Source organism: Suhomyces tanzawaensis (assembly GCF_001661415.1).
Source record: "Suhomyces tanzawaensis NRRL Y-17324 unplaced genomic scaffold CANTAscaffold_9, whole genome shotgun sequence".
NCBI lineage: Eukaryota > Fungi > Ascomycota > Pichiomycetes > Serinales > Debaryomycetaceae > Suhomyces > Suhomyces tanzawaensis.
In genome coordinates, this window is record NW_017963644.1 from 403,493 (window position 1) to 420,405 (window position 16,913).

Sequence of the window (16,913 nt, forward strand, 5' to 3'; positions counted from 1 at the left end):
TGCATTCTTATCAAATTTAGATATGTAGAATGTGACTTCTACACCAGAGTAATTAAATACTTAGACAACTGGGCTAAAAAAGGTATTCAGCCAAGTGAGTTAGTTATTACTGCGCTAGATAGATCCGACACTTAGCGTGAGATTATTTGAATCAAGATAAAAGCACAATTAATGTAGCTCTCCAGTTGGAACCAACCTTGCCAATGAGGTCTTGTGCTCATAGTCTTGGATTCTCGATACTGAAGGTCTAATGCTTCAAAGAAAACCTCATATCCTAATGCATTTATAGCTTGAAACTTCATCTTCTTGGGTGATTGGTGAATACTACTACTAGTATATAGAAGCAAGTAATCCAGTGGGTTCAAATCTCAATTTTAGACGTATCTCCTAGCACCACAAATTATTTTGTGTCTATTAGACCATAACCAGTGGCACTTCCGGATTGATATGGTTGGACAGTTTCAATTCTTCAAAGGAAAAAGTGAAAATTAGTCCTTCTGTGGCCTTGAAAATTTTGCTCAGAATGGGCCCTAAATATTCCAACATATGTAGAGGGCCAGGAAATCAAATCTGGCAAGATGTCCCTATACTATTCTGTCCAGTGGCCAATTATGGACTTGGAGCTTCGGAGTTATGCAGATTCTTAGAGCCTATTCAGTGCTAGGCTTTGACTTGACGGTGCTGTATCTATGCTTGCTCCTGAATGCAGGCTTGCTGTACCGTTTGTACTGGTTTCTTTTATCAAATTGTTCTCTTTCCAATTTCTTTGCGAGCTTGGCTCTGGCATGCTTTCTTTCACGACACCCTATTTTGTTGAGCCTATACTTCATCCCGGGTCTCTTCTTAGCCTTTACTCTTGCCTTTTCGGCCTCTACGCCATCGTTGTGCTTCTTGAGATCAATACACTTCCGGGACGCATTTTCTACCACAAACACATTTTTGTAGATGTCTTCGGCAGTGACGGCAGCTAGCTCGAATTGGTGCTTCTGCTCGGCAGTGTAGTTGGCGTAGTAGAACGTTTGGGGGCGCTCGTTGTTGACTTTTTCCACTGATTCTTCTCGTATTGATACTTTCATCACTCTCTGCTCAGGTCTCCCTCTTTCGTCCTTGGAGCCCGGCTCCGAGGTCGCAGCACTTGCAAACAACGGAAAGTCGAATTCTTCTTCCTCTTCATCGTTTTCATGGTCCTCAGTGTTGTCTACCTCTATGAAATCGAAAGCTGGGGCAACGTAGACTTCTTGATCTGGAGACTCTGGCGCTGATTGCTCGTCATCTGAGTTGTAGAGCGATGCTCTCGAGACACTAATGTTAGCTAGAACGCTGAATTTAGACAAGCAGACTCACTGCTGTGTTGTTGTACTTACACTCTAGACATGGATATGTTATATAGAAATATAGTGTAGTCTGTGAACATTGCGATGAGCCATGGTGCGGCACGTGACCAAATAGGACCAGATGTATCGTCAGTCGTTTTCAGTCTATCTATTCGACTAGGCAACATATGACCCTTCCTACTACTCTCAAAGATGATCCTTGACCTTTAAATCAAAGATCCAAGTTGGGAATCTCTATTTCCTAAGGAGAAAATGGCAAAAAAATCAATCACATTACTCCTTTTTGAGTAATATTATCCTTACTTCAATACTCTTGAAACCATCTTATTTCACTATTATTCCATTTCTGGTTTTGCTCTCTCAGCACACTCGTCTCATCAATTATTGTAATTAATGATTTCTCACCTTGTTTAAAATATGCTACTCTACATTCTTTTAAATTCATCATACAGTTCATTAGCACTGGAATTCCAGCTTCGATCTAGCTATGGATGCCTGCATTAATAACCACTGGCCCTCTTTCTACCACATCGGTCTGGCAACCGTGCTGATGGCCCGCAAAGTATCTCTTCTCCTTCTCAACCTGGGTGGCACAAAGCTGGTCTCAGCAATCGACTTCGTATCAATCACTACTTCCATGTCACCCTCAGATACAAAACAATGATTCTTTTCCCCTTCAAACAGACTCATCGACTTCAAGTCGACCTCGGTTAGCCTACTGGATCCATCTCCCCAAATTAATCTATAGGTACCTGGATGTTCGTTCTTCACAAACTGGGAGACGTGGTCTAGCTCGACGAAGCTAACGAGCAAGTTCTGGAACTGGCTGTGGCCCTTACTTCTTAGGGCGTTCAAGTTGAAAAATGACCGGTTTCTGTCGATCCCAACCATGTGAAAGAAAAGATCCCACAACTTGGACTTTTCTCCTGATGATAATGGCTTAGTAGAGCTAGTGTTGAAGTCTGCAACGGGACGTCCAGTGATCAAAGACACCTGCAAATCAGTCACATATTTGGTACCTTCAATATCAAACACATATAGTGGGGTGTACTGCAAAATGTACTCGTCACTGAGTTGGACTCCGAACTTAGCCGTCTTCAATCCAATAGGATACATATCAAACATCTGTTTGTGCATTAATTGTTCCTTCTGTTGCTCAATGATCTTGGATTGCTCTTGCGCTTCCTTGGCCAATCTGACTTTCTCTTTTTCTTTAAACTCAGCTAATCTTTTCTCCTCTTCAACTCTTCTTTCTTCTTCTTCCTTCTTCTTACGCTCCTTCTCTTTTTCAGACTTCAAAAACATGTCTCTTCTAGCCCTTTTCTTGGCCTCGACCTTCTCCTGCCAGATCCTTGCTTCCTCGGCATTCTTCGCTTTCTGTTCTTCTTGAGCCTTTGTTAGTGGCACAGGCGAAGGAGAAGCAGTAGTAGCAGTGCTCTTGGGTTTGATGATCTTCTCGGTATTTGATTGTGGTGAGGAGGGTTGGTCGTTGGACTTTGTTCTTTCAAGAGTCTCTGGAGTGCCAACTTTCTTGAAGACGTGGCTCGTTTGAGTTCGAAGCTTCGAATCCGACTTCGATTTCTTCAACTTCTTTTTTGGTGGGTGATCATCAAGAATTCTCCGTTTTTTATCATCAATGTCACGCTCAGACCTTGAATGAATAGACTCCTTATCTGAAACTGCTGGAGTTTCTGCGTCCGAATATTGTTCATGCTCGTTCTCTGAAACTGCGGCAGAACTTATAGTTGAGCTGACTCCACTCTTTCTGGTCTTGCCCATGTACTCTTGAAGAAGCTTTACTTCCTTTGGATCAAAGTGGGTCGATCTTTGGGCAATTTCTAAAGCATTCAAGTTGTCCTGCTTACGCTTCTTGCGAGGGTCAGCATCTTTGGATAACAAAGATTCCACCACCTCGATGTGTCCACGACCAACAGAAGCTAAAAGTGCAGTAGCTCCACATTCGTTTTCAGTATCAATATTGTATGGGGTAGGGTTAAGGCCCAAGATGATATCCACCAATTCAACATGGCCATTTCTGGCAGCAATGATCAAGATATCGGGTTTGGACGAAAGACCATTGCCAGACACAAAATAATTAGCAGTTACCTCCTTCGAGCCTTCAGCAGCAAATTTACAGATACCTTTCTTCTTGATAAGATCTCCGAAATATGTGTCGTATGGATCCTCAACAACAGGAGGAGCAGGACTGGCACTCTTGACAGCGTCACTCTTTTCACGTTGTTGTTTAGCAATGGCTTCCTCTAAGAGCTTAATAATCTCCTCATACCCTTCTTCGTCTGCATGTTCATTGAATATTTTGGTCAAAGCAGTAAATCCATCAATGTTGAAGATGCTGGGATCGGCACCATTCTCCAATAAGACCTTCACTGTACCCAAGTGTTTATTTTCTGCGGCATCAATCAATGGGGTTTCGTTGTAGCCAGCCGGGTCTGCCTTTGCGTTGACGTTAGCACCGTGCTCGATCAATATCTCAACCACTTCTGTATGACCCTCCAACGCTGCCTCATGTAAGCAAGTAAATCCACAAAAATCCTTTTCATTGGCATTTGCGCCTTGTTGGAGATAATTTTTAATATCTTCAAGGTTGCCCTTCTTGCAAGCCCTCTGTAACAAGGATCTGCCACCAGAGTCTCGCTTCATCTTGTAAGGCCTGATGCACATTCTCTTTTTCTCATCGCCAGAGAGATCATCACCAGTGTTGTTTTTGTTGTGATCACTATGATCCTCTCTTTCTTCGTCCTCAGAATGGTAAGCTGATTTCCTCTTCAATTTGTGGCGTCTTTCGTCGAAGTCCTTTTTCCTGATCAATCTCCTGGCCCTGTTTAATGCAGGTGGAGAGTCAGCAACGACTGTCTCTGCCTCTGAAGCGTCTGCTTCGTTATCATCACTTTCTTCGACATCTGAAAGCAAGTCTTTTGTATCCAAGCTCTCTTGGATAGTTCCTAAATTATTGAAATTGAAGTTCTCATCGGTGACACTGCTACGAATGGGTGATAGCATTGACGTGTCTTCAGATCTGGTCGTTTCATCTCTGGATACTTTAGTATCGACTGAACCTGCAGTAGAGGATTTTCTATCAAGTGTAGTTTCATTTTGAGATTCCGAATCTTGTAATTGTATTGATTTATCCTCAACTTCCTTTTGAACTTCCTCGTCAATAGGGTCCTTTGATTGAGGTAGTGTTTCAGGGACGCTATTTGTCTTTTGTTGGGGCCCATTCAGGTCTGTGTCTGACTCTATATTTGGCTCAGGTACAACCTTATCAATAGACTCTACCGGCTTGGTTTCTTCTCTGCTTTGTTCATGAGCGGGTTCTACCTCCTTGATTTGTTCCTTTTTGGGTTGGTCTTCATTTGGTTTAGTATCTTCGACCTGATCTGTCTCACCTACTCGGACAGTGTCTGAATCGATCTGCTTTTCGGAATCTGCTTTAGCAGAATGAACGTAAAACTTCTTCTCCTTCGAGGATTTCAAATACGCAGAGAATGAGGTCTTCTCTTTCGGTTTATCTTGAGCGCCTTCGTTAGATAAAGGGGTTCCAGCTTTTGGTTCTTTTGGGTTCGAGTGATCAGCCTTAATTTCCCCAACGTAGCTCTTTTTCCTTAAAGCTTCTTCCTTGGTATCCTTGGGCTTGAAGGTGACTAAATTGGCTTCCTTCGGTATAGGGGAATCGGTGGTGTCTTTGGACTTCAGAGTTGTTTTGGCTTCGTGCGATTCCTTTGGCTTGTATGAATCAACTCTGTTTTCCTTTGCTCTGATTTCATCTTTATACTCTTTTGGCTTGTATGAATCTACCTTGGATTCTTTTGGCTTAGACAATTCGTCCCTGGCTTCTTTTGGTTTGTACGAGTCTACCTTGGAATCCTTGGGCTTGTAAGAGTCCACTTTAGGCTTGTATGAGTCTGTCTTGTTTTCTTTGGTGTAAGATGAATCCTTTGTTTTCAAGGTTTCGCCTGACTTGGGGACTTCATGCGGTCTTGTTATGTCCAGTGAATCAGAAAATGAATTTCCACGACGTTCACCTCTATCATCTCTAAGAGGAGAGCGCTTTTCTTGTTTGAAATCTGGAGTGTGGTGGCCTGACGTTCTCCCGCTGTCTCTGTCATGGGGTTCGTCGTCATCGAAAAAATTCAGCATCTTGGCATCGGATGCTTGCTTAGGAATGTATGTGCTTGCGTGGTTGTCATTAGTCGTAATCTTGGAGTTGTAGTCATGTGCTGGAGTTTCGGATCCTGAGTCCTCGGAGTTTTTAGACTTCAGGGATCTTCGTATTTCGGAAGGGCTTCTGGACAGAGGGGGGAAGGTGGCCTGATAGGACGCAGACGACTTACCTCGCCTTTCGTCCAGGAACTTGTTTGAAGATGCTGTTGAAGACTTGGAATCGGAAATTGTGGATGGGGTGGAAGGTTTGGTATTGGTGCTGGGCTTGAAGGAATCGTACTTATCGTCCGAGCGACGGTCCAGGCGATCTGTGCTCTTCCACTCGGGGGATCTCAGGGAGTAGGATTTGGAGTAGGATGACTTGACGTTGCTCTCCTCTACTCCATTGGATGATACTGATGACGAGTAGTACTTGGTGCCGGGATATGAGTCGTATCTGTCAGTTGGTCGCCTCTTATACGATGAGCCTGAAGTGGCGTTTGGAGGTGCTGCACTCCCGTAGTAGGTGCTGGAGCTTCTGGACAGGCTCTTGCCACCCAGGCCTGGAGGGGGTCCGTTGGAGGGTCCGCCGCTGCCGTACTTATTGTACTTGCTTTCGTAGCGGCCCAGGCCAGACCGATACCCACCGTAGTAGTCTCTGTCTGCTCGCCTGTTGTAGCCGCTCATGCCTCTGCCTTTGTCGGATGAGCTGGTTTGTGATGGTTGGGAGTTGGAGGAATCGCTGTGGGAATCGCTACTGGCACCTCCATTGGGGGCGTTATTAGGTCCCACCGACCCTCCAGGGCCACCAAACTTCTTAGGCGGCCCACCACTGCCTCCGTACCTGGGATAATACCCACTTCCTCGGTAGGACATGGTTGGATGATTATAATACAGCGCCAATTGGCTCAGCTGATACTCGGGCTGGAGTCACGGGTCAAGGTGTAGTATCAGAAGGACGTATTAATTATCACTAAGCTGGTGCTCTGCGGTTCTTTGACGAGCTAGGAGGTGCTTAATGGTCTTGGTGGATGGTATAGATGGAGTTGAATGTCACTTGTTTTTTGTTCACAGACAAAAAAAAAAATGTGGGCTGTTTGCAGGTTGAGTCCAACATGCACATTATCTGGGATGATAGCCAGCCTCTGAGGGTTCGTGGGCCTGTCTGGCAACAGCTGATGAGTGACGGTTGTGGTACAGCCAGTAAATGTGCAAGCAGCTGGCTAGTGATATTTCTGTATCACTGGAAATATGACTGAATACCGGATGAAATATGTTTGTATTAATAACCATCAAGTACGAGTTCACTAGCCAAATACAGGTTGATGAGTACCCCAGAAATTACTGATTAATCGGTACATTTCCACTGCTACAAGGAAGTTCCACAGGTAGATATCCTGCAATTAATGTAGGAACTTACATACTTGGACAGACTTGGTCAACTTGGTGGCTCTCTGGGTGGTAGACCCACCACCTGTCTTTTCTGCTCCATTGAACAAGTTTTTAGTCACTGTGCTTCTTCATTTAAGTTACCCAAGATGAACAAATCATTCAAGAATCCCCTTGAAAATGCCCCTCGCCAAGGGTCCCACATATTTCTAAAATATCCGTACTTTACTGATAATGATAAGAGTCAGAGTTTCCAGTACTTCTTTCGTTTTTCTGCTTCCTTGTTTTTGATGTCTTTAAATATCAAATGTCTACTTCAAATTCAACATTGGAAAATAGTAACTCTTTAGCAAGCCTAGATGTCCTAGAACAATAATCCACCTCTATGCTATCACATACAAACCGAGGGGCTCCATATACCTTTCAAGAGAGTTTTCTAATGTTCCATTTCTTCGAATGGCTCGCATTGACCAATTTTAAATCTATTATCGATCGAACTAGAATTGGTATTCAATTGGTAACAGCACAGGGCCATGAGCCCCATCAAAATGATGCATTATTCTTACAAGCATTATTGTTGGATAAGTGATTTCTATACAATTCAATGTAAAAATAATACACTTAATGCCCGAACATCTGCTCAAGAATCATGGTCAATTTTACTGATACACTCAGAACAATTAAGCATATTAAGAGAATGGATTCAATATTGCCCTTCCAGCCAGTATCAATGTATTTCATGCGCAGTAATTGGCGTTTTATCCCCGTGAATCTCACTTATTCATTTCCCTTTCAGCCAATTGAGACTGAATATCCACCAGCAGATTTGTTAGCATACCAGTGAATCAACTCGTTATTCCACCATCAAAGCAATTATTTCTTTGGTTACTTCTATTCCTCTGTTGACTTTTATGCTAGTAAATGCCACATGGTATGCTGGATTAACTTGACTTTGACGGTTGGAGTACATGATATACTTGGTATTTGGTATTAATCGAGTACAGACCACAATACTCTCTTGATAAATGAAATGACATCAGAGCCCATCTGAATTTCGATGCTTGGAACTATTATAGTTAACTCGGTTAGCATTCAAAATTAAATTGTAAAATTATTCTTCTGTCATATCCCATCCTCTGTACGAATGCTAATTTAATGATTTCCAAATTCTATCTCAATTTGATAAAAAGACTAAGGAAGTGTTGGAAGTTTAAAGTAGGGATTTGCTAGAGTAGTACACTGTGACACCCAGAAATCCCCCTACATCTCAATGTTCTGTGCATATATTCGTAATCGTTACATAACCTCTTTCTTGCTCACTCCCGACAAGAAGTCTCCAAACTCCATCAACTCAAAAATGAGGCTCATATTAGGGCATATTCTATCACAAGCATCTATGTTATTTCCTTTATCCCCTATCATTTTGTTGACTCCACCAGGCACGTCGACCTCGGTGCCAGACTTTAATAATTCGTAAGCTTCGTTGACTCCTATGCTGAATTTCTGCATGAAAAACGCCACAATGACACATGCGGACCGTGACACTCCACACTGACAGTGGACCAAGATCTTGAGTCCCTGGTCGCTAAACTGCTGGATTTTGGCCGTGAGACTGGGGAGATCGCGCGAGATCGACGACGTGTGCGACCACGGCACGTATAAGTACTCCTTTCTGCCAGGGATCTGGTTGGTGAACTGGGAGCTCAAGTCCTGGCACTCTTTGGCCACGTTGATCACCAAGTCGTACGCGTTGATGTCCACCTGGCCCACCAGGCCTCGCGGCTTCTTGGTGTCGGGATTAAACGTGGGATCCAGGTACAAGAAGATCGTGTTGTTGTAGACGTTTCGCGGCCCTGTGGGATATGCGTTGAGCTGGTTGGACTCCTGGAGCTCTTCAGGGAGGAGGTACTTCTTGGAGAGTGCGATCTGTGGGGTGGTGTGGTTTTGGTCGGGATGCACGCTGGGGGAGCCTGTGGTGGTGGTGGATGACGAGGGCTCGTGGATGGTGACGTTGCCCAAGGCAGATGCCAATCGCACGTTGGTGGGGGAGTTGGGGTAGTGGGGCGCGTTGTCGAAGGTCATGGGGCTCTGGAGCCTGTACTCGGGAAACGCCGATTTGGCTGTGGCTGTGGAGGTGGAGGTGGATGACGAGGACGACACGGGAGTGGCAGCACCGTAGTCGTAGTAGGCGTAGGGGTGTTTTGGTGGCTCTGTGAGCGCAGTGGTGATGGCGTCGGAGTCGGTGGCAGGCGACGGTCTCCCGCGTGGGCGCGGGACGTACGGCGGCACCAACGGAGTCTTGGTGACGGCGGGAGTGACCAAGGCTGGTGCTGGATCCTTGGACGGCACCAGCAACACGGTGGTGATCTCGTTGGATGGGATGGACAACGTCAATGTTTTTCTTCGGGGGAGGGAGGGCTTGTTGAACGGCAAGTCCGATGCAGGCGAGAGGAGGGTGGTGGTGTAGTTGGAGGACGGCTGAGGCGACGGGTACGCGAAGTTCAACGAGAGGTTCTTCATGTTGCGGTTGCTGGCGAACAGGGTTGGTTTGCGCGCGTGTTTGGGCGAGTAGTTGATGTCAATGGACGAGGAGTGGGACGGGGGCGGATTCACCACGGATGCCGACGCCTGGTGGAACGGGCGGTTGAGGGAGCCTCCAAGCATGTAGTTGTCTTTGTCGGGAGAGGACGGCACGGTGTTGGGGTACACTTTGTAGGAGTCGCGGAGTGGTTTGGGTGGCGAGGGAGTGTTGTCAGGATGTGAGGGTAGTACGAACGGATTGGAGGACATGGTGGGCAGAAGAAGGCACGGGAGGCACGGGAGGCACAGAAGGCACAGAAGGCACGGAAGACACGCTGGGCCAGCCTCGAGGATGTGGTGGAGTTTGTGGAGGAGGTGGGCGGTTAGTGAGCCATCAGCGTGGAGGAGTCTGGCGATGGGGAGGCGGCAGTAGGTAGAATGTGGTGAAACAATCAGGTGTGGAACCGACCAATTGTTGGATGAGAGGAAGGTGTCTAAAATAAGGGCACAATGGAATCTATTTTTATGGTGGACGGAGGGAGCGGGAGATTGTTTCGGCGCGGCACGTGCATGTGATTGGGGCTAGGGAGAGCTGGGAGGTGGTAGGAGTAGTGGCAGTGGTGGCAGTAGTGGTGGTGGTGCTACTAGGGAGGGTACTGGGTGGATACTAGTGTGGTAGGGATCCAACTGGCGGTGGTGGGACTCGCGGACCTCTGCTTGTGACTCCCAGTCTGCCTCCTGCTCTCGTGCCTGGCGGTGCCTTATTTTTCCCCTTACGGGCCGTTTGGGGCGAGAATGCGATGGCTCCCGCGCCCGGCGCGCGCGCTAGCGAGCCTGGTGTCACTAGCCAGTTCCCGTCCCCACGGCTTCCGCCAGGCGCTCCACTGCAGCCCTGAGTATCTACCACACACGTCCAGGAGGTTCTGCCGTGCCCGCCCAGGCGTGCCACCGCAGCCTGGCGCCTCCAATCTCTGGTGGTCTCTGGATCACCGCTGCAATTCCCGTCTTACTGTTCCCAGTGGTGCCAGAGCTGTCACCACCATTCTCGCGGGCGGCTGTCAATGCCCATTGTTGGCTGCCAACGAAGCTCGCTGGCGTCGCTGACACCATGCCAGGGGCGGCTGTATACATGGCGGTTAATCCCACCTTAGCGAGTTTGTGATCGGACCGCCGTGGAGGCACGAACCCTCGTCTACACACAATGGCTGGATTGTGGCGACGGTGACGCCAGCAGCGGTGATGTGGCCTAGACTGCCATTTAGGGAGCCCACGCCGGTGGGTGATTGGCTGTTGAAATGGCGCTGTACATGGTGGCAAGGTAGTTAAGTGCGGATGTGGTACAGAGGTGGGTGGTGGCAGGAGTGGTGCGGATGTCTGTAGAGCGAGTTAAGTAGGCGGTGGTGAAAATCAATATTCGAATAATTAATTAGAGGAAAGGGGTAATTACAGTAAGTTGAAGCAAAGCGGTGTAATTGTAGAATAGTATGAAGCAAAGCGGTATAATTGTAGAACAGTAATTACTGTATGAAGCAAAGCGGATAATTCCAGAATAGTAAGTATGAAGCAGAGCGGTATTATAATAAGGACCGTAAGTTTGAAGGGTAGCGGTTTGATTTTAGAATAGTAAGCATGATCGCTGGTGCAGCACAGAGTACAGCAGTGTATGATTGTAGATGAAAGTACCAGAATCGTATGCATGCTAGACAGTAAACATAGAATAATAGAAGTGAAATCTGCCGTGTAATATGAACAAAGGCAAATTGAGGTTACATCAAACCCTAATTAACCTATTTAAGTTTCAACACCTATAGGTGGTCCTGCAGCGAACATCGTGTCAGGGAATGGTCTCGTATCTATCGATTTGTGATCCATGGAGTTTCATTTCGGGTAGTTTACGTGGCTACAATACTGAGTGTCTTGTTTGAACTGCAGCATGGAACCTATTTAGGGTGATCGTATGATATGGATTATTCTAATATAATCTCGTTTTGAAGTGTTGGACGTATTTCGGGTAATTATACGTGTGGTTTAGTGGGCCGTCTCGTGTAAACTGGAACTTAGGACATTGAGATGATCGTAACGACATTGTAGTTAGGATGCATCTCCTGTTGAAAGGTATGAGCAACAAATTTCAGGTGGTTAGTTCCTTATGTATGGTTTATACTATATGGTAATCTCCTTTTGAGCTGGAGGCTTGGATCATAATTTTTGGCTTTGAAGCTTCAACTGCTTAAAGTTAGTTTCAATGTAGCCTGTGTGGATTTAAATATTCAAGTAATTCAAGCTGGTTTAACATAATTCTCTCTCGATGGGACGAATTGAAGCGAGTAATTTCATGGTGGCTCCTTCTTGATACATTTGGTTTATTTCGAAGTAATCTTCAATAGGTAGAATTTGCCAGAGCCTAAGCTGATGTGATTGGGCTACCAACCACTCGTTAATGTCCTGTCTCTGGATTGTAGATTGAACCATCCCATTACTGGTAAATACTCTGGAAGAGAAATCCCGCTGGTTTTCAAATGAATATTCCCACCATCGTCCTTGACATGTAAGCTACCTAGGATAAATTGGCTAACCCCGAGTAGGCTCGTTCACTTGGCTATTTTGCACCCAACACAAAAATATGTCCATCCATACTACTAGCACCTAACTCCAATAGAGAGGTCCACAACGACTTCATGGCCTCGCCAATAAGTCCTACGAAAGTGATTCACTTCAGAAGTAAATTTGCTGTTCTCCAGCCTACACCTCTTTCTCTGAACACCATCTCTACGCAAAGTCAAATTATCATTTATTTCATTAATATTCATTACCCTCATCAATTAGCCATCTCATCCTCGTCAATGTTGGGGCCAAATTCTCCTTCGAAAATGGTAGCACCTGCTTTTCTGCGGTTTTCAATTATCAGGCATTCCTCCATGGCCAAAATCATCTTGGCGTTTGGCCTATCGAAAGGATTCGGCCGCAACATCTTGTTCACCAATTTGTCCAAGTTCATTGAATCGCCACTCACCAAGAAATCAGGAGCCCATTGTGGAATGAGCCCCTTCAAACTTCTAACGCTGGACGTCGTCTGAGCAGGTTGTTGCAAACAATTGTCACTACCATGGTTCAACTGATTGGTTGAAGGAGGTGCATTGTATGTGAGGTTGCTGGTCAGACTGTTCAAGTTCATTGACTGGTTTGATGAAAAGTTCATATTGGTATTATAGGATGTCAAACTGGAGAAGTTTTGATGCTGTAAGAAATCGCTGATATTATCACTCAGTAATTTCCCTGCATCGCTCAAATCACCACTTCTCAACTTTCTCCATGGCGTTCCATTATCTGGCAAGATAATGTTGGCTGCAATTTCCAAGATTATCAAACCCAAGCTGAAAATATCGGCAAAAGGAGTGTAAATCTTATCATTGATCAATTCGGGCGCAATATAGTTTCTGTCTCCTTCCAAATCGAAATCCTTTTCCAATATTGGTAACTTGGTAGTCAAACCAAAATCCCCAATCTTTAAAGTACCTTCAAAGGTGATGAAGATGTTAGCTGGTTTCAAATCCAAATGCAAATAATTCTTCAGATGAATAAAACTTAACCCGCTGAGAATTTCAATTAGGATCTTCCAAATTCTGAATTCATCAATCTTGTAATTTTTGTGTTCTTCCAAGAAATCAAATAAGGTCCCATTATCACAGTACTCTGTCATTATGTAGTAGTAATTATTGAAGTCCCAAGCTTCAATGAAGTACACAAGGTACTCCTTGCCTTCCTCTTGCTCCTGTAAATTAATACTCTCATTGTCTTTTACGGAAGTCAATGCTCGCAATGCTTCAATTTCCCTCATGATAGCCTTACGTTCCAGTTTTCCAATTATAGGCTTTTTGGAACGCTTAATTGCTAACTTCTGATTTTGGAAAATGCATTCATACGCGATGGAAAATTCACCTGCTCCGATGTACTTTATGTTCTTCATTCCAAACTTATTAATAAGGTGGTCATCGATCTTTGAGAGAGTACTCTTTGATTCTTCTTCCAGATTTTCTTGAGTATGTGGAATCATAGATTGTGATTGATCTGCATCTATGTACCCAGATTTCGTGAACCCCGTCAAAGTGTTGTCATCTTCATCTCTTGCCAACAAGGAAGAATTTGAAGCAATATCATTATGGACTGAATCTTTCTTGTGAGCACTGTCAAGAAGCTGATGATGAAGATTGGAGTGGTTCTTGGAGGGTAGTATTCCACCCTTATGCATTAAGTTGGTAGGTGTGGATGGTTCATGGTACCTTGAAGTTGGAGGAGGGAATGAGTCAAGAGAAGTAGTTGAAATGGATAGCTTATTCGCATTCTTAACATAATTACTCAACTTTTGTGATGAATTCTTGAACAGTACCGGGCTGAAATTTGCAGGAGTCGAATGTGACTTCTTAACTGATTTAGTAGGAGTCTCGGGTATACTAATTTCAATATCTGAACTCAAATCGATATCCAAGTCAGCATTATTGAGAATATTCAAGTGAGTAGTCTTCTGTGATGAATTGTTGGTTGACGGTATCCGGAAAAATGATGAATTTGATTCGTTCATCGTAGAGTTATAAGCCGAAATATTATTTCTACCAACTTCAATTGATATTTCAGAGTTATCATCCATCATTTCCTCGTGAGCTGAAGAAATAATATTTGATAAACTGGACTTGTTGGTGCTTATTAACATCAATGGATTCTTTTTTATTGGAGTCTCTGGAGGCAACTTGCGTGATTCTTTTGAAATAGAGTTTTTCTTAACAAGTCCAGTAGATTTGAATGCTGTTTGTAATGGCTTCACAAATCTATAGGAAGATTTGTTTTCCTTGTCGTCAAAATCACCAGTATTATGCGTAGATGGAGTTGGTGAAAATGGAGGATGAGTAACTTGATGGGGGTTTGTGCCAGCTTGAACTTTTCTAGCACTCACTGGAGCAGATAGAGGATCATCTTGGTATATGACAATAGAATTGTTGGAGCCATTCGAAAGCTTTCTGTTTTTGGATGGACTATCAAAATCCATATCATCTATATTATAATATTCGAAATTGTTTGACACTGGAGAAGAACTTTGTCCATGGAATGGCGACTTGTTATATTTCAATGAAGTTTTTCTAAGCTTGTTACCGGAAAGCAACTTACTAGAAGAAGACGGATGACTGGTAGAGCCAGAAGGTTGTTTCCTATCTGCAAAAATGGAGAGACCAACTCTGGTCGGCCTTTCAGGCGTGGATCTATTAGGAGAAATAATGGCATCCTTATCTGCATTTTTGAACATTTTGAATCCTTTTCTTCCGAGCTTAGAAGGTGAATAAAAGTCAAGCAGATCGTTGCTCGCCATTCTGTTGCTGGGAGGACGGGTATAAAAGGCAGCCGGGATTCCTGTATCGTCGTTCACTTGTTCTGGAGATTTGTTGAACTGGTAAATCATAGCCTTCAGAGCATTAATCTTGGTGGAAGAAGGTGAGGGACTTTGACTGACCAACTTGTGGGGTCTCTTGAATTTATTGTTATTGTTTATTACTGAGGCCCGGTTGGTGATGGGACTCAGGTTCTCTATTGGGGTCTGTTCCCGGCTTATTGATGCAGAATTGGGTTTTATGATGGAGGAGTCGATTTCGTTCAAGTCGCTGATATAATCCAAGTCTTCTGTTACCTTGTTGTTCATGGAGCGGAGGTTGGAGTCTATCGACAAGTTGAGGAACTTGGAGGACCGCTTGATGGATGATTGCTGGGAGTGGACTTTTTCGGGGTCCTCGCCTTCGGACCCTACAAGGATGTCTTCCAGCTTCTTGTGATTGTGGGAGTGGGTCCTGGTCTGCGATAGGCTGTGGCTGGCGTGGTGGCCGCTGGTGCTGCGAGTACGGGAGTGGCCAAGGTTGGAGCTCGAGCTGGACTTGTGCTTGACGTGCGGACGTCTGACCAAGGCGAACTCGGAGCGCATGCTGTAGTTTTCGTCGTCGTCGTCGGCATCGTTGTCCAGGTCTACCACTATGGGGTGGTGGTGGACATGGTGGAGGATTTGGATGTCGTCGTCCTCGGTGTAGTGGTCGTCCAATTTGTCGTTGGGGTAGTCTTTCTTGACGTTGAATGGAGGTGACTTGTTGATCTTCTTCTTGGGAGCAGGACCTGGCGCTGGCACGAACTCGTCCTTCATGTCATCGAGAATCAAGCTGTTGAAAGAGCGGGAGAACGAGTTGTTGGTATAGTACTCAAGCAGGCTGGAGTTGTAGCGAGACGGCAGCTGGCCTGTAGGGGGAGCCAGGCTCTTGGACGACGATGTGGATCCTAGAGGGGGTCTTGTGGAGCGGGAGCTGGCCGAGTGGCTGGGGGTGGTGAGTGGTTCTGCCACCCGTTTGGACGACGGCGTGGTCACCGAGGTGGATGCAGTGTTGGGAGGATGGGTGGGAGAGGGATGGGAGGACGAGAACGAGGTTGCCGACGAGGCCGACCCGCTGGTGGGGGGGCCCAGGAAACGGGAGTATGACATGGTGGGTGGGATGGCTGGAACTGCTGCGGTTGTACTTCCCGAAGACTTCTCTGCTTCTAGTTGTTCTCTGGGTGTAGATGTGGCGTTCTCGGAAAGACCTGACGGGTTTGTTCTGGAAGGTTGTGTAAGACTTCTCTCTGGTACTCTAAGATTCTCTAGAAGAACTCTTCTCTTGACTCTCTCTGGTACTCTAAGATTCTCTAGAAGACTTCTTCTCTTGACTCTCTCTGTTTCTGAGACCTCTCTGGAAGACTTCTTCTTTCGACTCTTTCTCTGTTTCTGAGACTTCTCTGTCTCTCTTCTGTCTGACAGTTCTCTGTCTGGCTCTCGTTCGAGGCGACGTGTATCTAAGGTGAAGTGCACCTACTGGTTGGCTGTAGTGTCGGGAGTCCGTAGACTGTGCCTGTGGTGTGGTTCCCTACTAGATAGTTGCGGCACGGGAGGATGGGCCCAACGCCATGTTTTCGTGGCTGTTTGTTTTTGTTTTTGCAGGGGTGGGCGCGTTGTTGGGGAGCGCGGGGGAGAGGAGAGTGGGGGAGATGGGAGGTGGGGGAGGGAGAGAGAGATGGGTGGAGGACGTAGGAGACGGGCGGAGGGAGAGGAGGATGGGAGGAGACGGTGGCTAGACTGTCTGGGTGGCGTTTCGCCTGCTTTTCTGGCGTTCACCAGCGGTGGTGGGCATGAAGAGAATAGCGGGAGAACGCGTTTTGTGGCGTGGCACGTGACGCGCGGTCATGTGAGGAGTATCCACTGGTGGCGCGCACCGATCCGGTGGTGGCCCACCAAATTACTCGGTCCGCTAGATCTGGGCGCCCACTAGTGAGGACGAGTTTGTGGTATTTCACTGGGGGTAGGGGCCAATAGTGTTAGTTGCTGTAGTGCTGGATATGTAAAAGGTTATTGAAGTCATTATAGGTTTATTGATAGGTATCAAGTGTAATGGTTTATTGGTATCAAGTGTAATGGTTTGATAGGTATCAAGTGTAATGGTTTATTGGTAT

At 45.7% G+C, this 16,913-nt stretch overlaps 3 protein-coding genes across 3 annotated transcripts; all 3 read right to left on the minus strand.

Annotated features, from left to right (window-relative positions):
- Nucleotides 1-650: 650 nt before the first annotated feature.
- Nucleotides 651-6,371, minus strand: CANTADRAFT_8457 (ankyrin; the record flags this gene model as incomplete). Its single annotated transcript, XM_020211294.1, has 2 exons — nt 651-1,302; nt 1,861-6,371. 2 exons carry the CDS (start codon nt 6,369-6,371, stop codon nt 651-653), a joined length of 5,163 nt encoding a protein of 1,720 aa, XP_020061998.1.
- Nucleotides 6,372-8,180: 1,809 nt separating this feature from the next.
- Nucleotides 8,181-9,548, minus strand: CPP1 (tyrosine/serine/threonine protein phosphatase; the record flags this gene model as incomplete). Its single annotated transcript, XM_020210730.1, has 2 exons — nt 8,181-8,844; nt 8,995-9,548. The coding sequence occupies 2 exons, from the start codon at nt 9,546-9,548 to the stop codon at nt 8,181-8,183; spliced, it is 1,218 nt and encodes a 405-aa protein (XP_020061999.1).
- A 2,615-nt stretch (nt 9,549-12,163) lies between these two features.
- SWE1 (tyrosine protein kinase) lies at nt 12,164-15,813 on the minus strand. Its single transcript, XM_020211325.1, has 4 exons — nt 13,792-15,813; nt 13,590-13,734; nt 12,584-13,478; nt 12,164-12,505 (listed from the first exon to the last, which is right to left on the minus strand). Exons 1-4 carry the CDS (start codon nt 15,577-15,579, stop codon nt 12,223-12,225), a joined length of 3,111 nt encoding a protein of 1,036 aa, XP_020062000.1. The 5' UTR covers nt 15,580-15,813; the 3' UTR covers nt 12,164-12,222.
- Nucleotides 15,814-16,913: the final 1,100 nt, after the last annotated feature.

What these genes read in the sequence shown, in the direction of transcription:
- SWE1 (XM_020211325.1), bottom strand. Translation starts at nt 15,579, where the DNA reads ATGAAGGACGAGTTCGTGCCAGCGCCAGGTCCTGCTCCCAAGAAGAAG. An exon ending in CTCCTGCAAATTTCAGCCCG is followed by an intron (nt 13,735 to 13,791) that starts GTACTGTTCAAG and finishes AATGCGAATAAG; the next exon opens with CTATCCATTTCAACTACTTC. An exon ending in TCATCATCAGCTTCTTGACA is followed by an intron (nt 13,479 to 13,589) that starts GTGCTCACAAGA and finishes CTGGGTACATAG; the next exon opens with ATGCAGATCAATCACAATCT.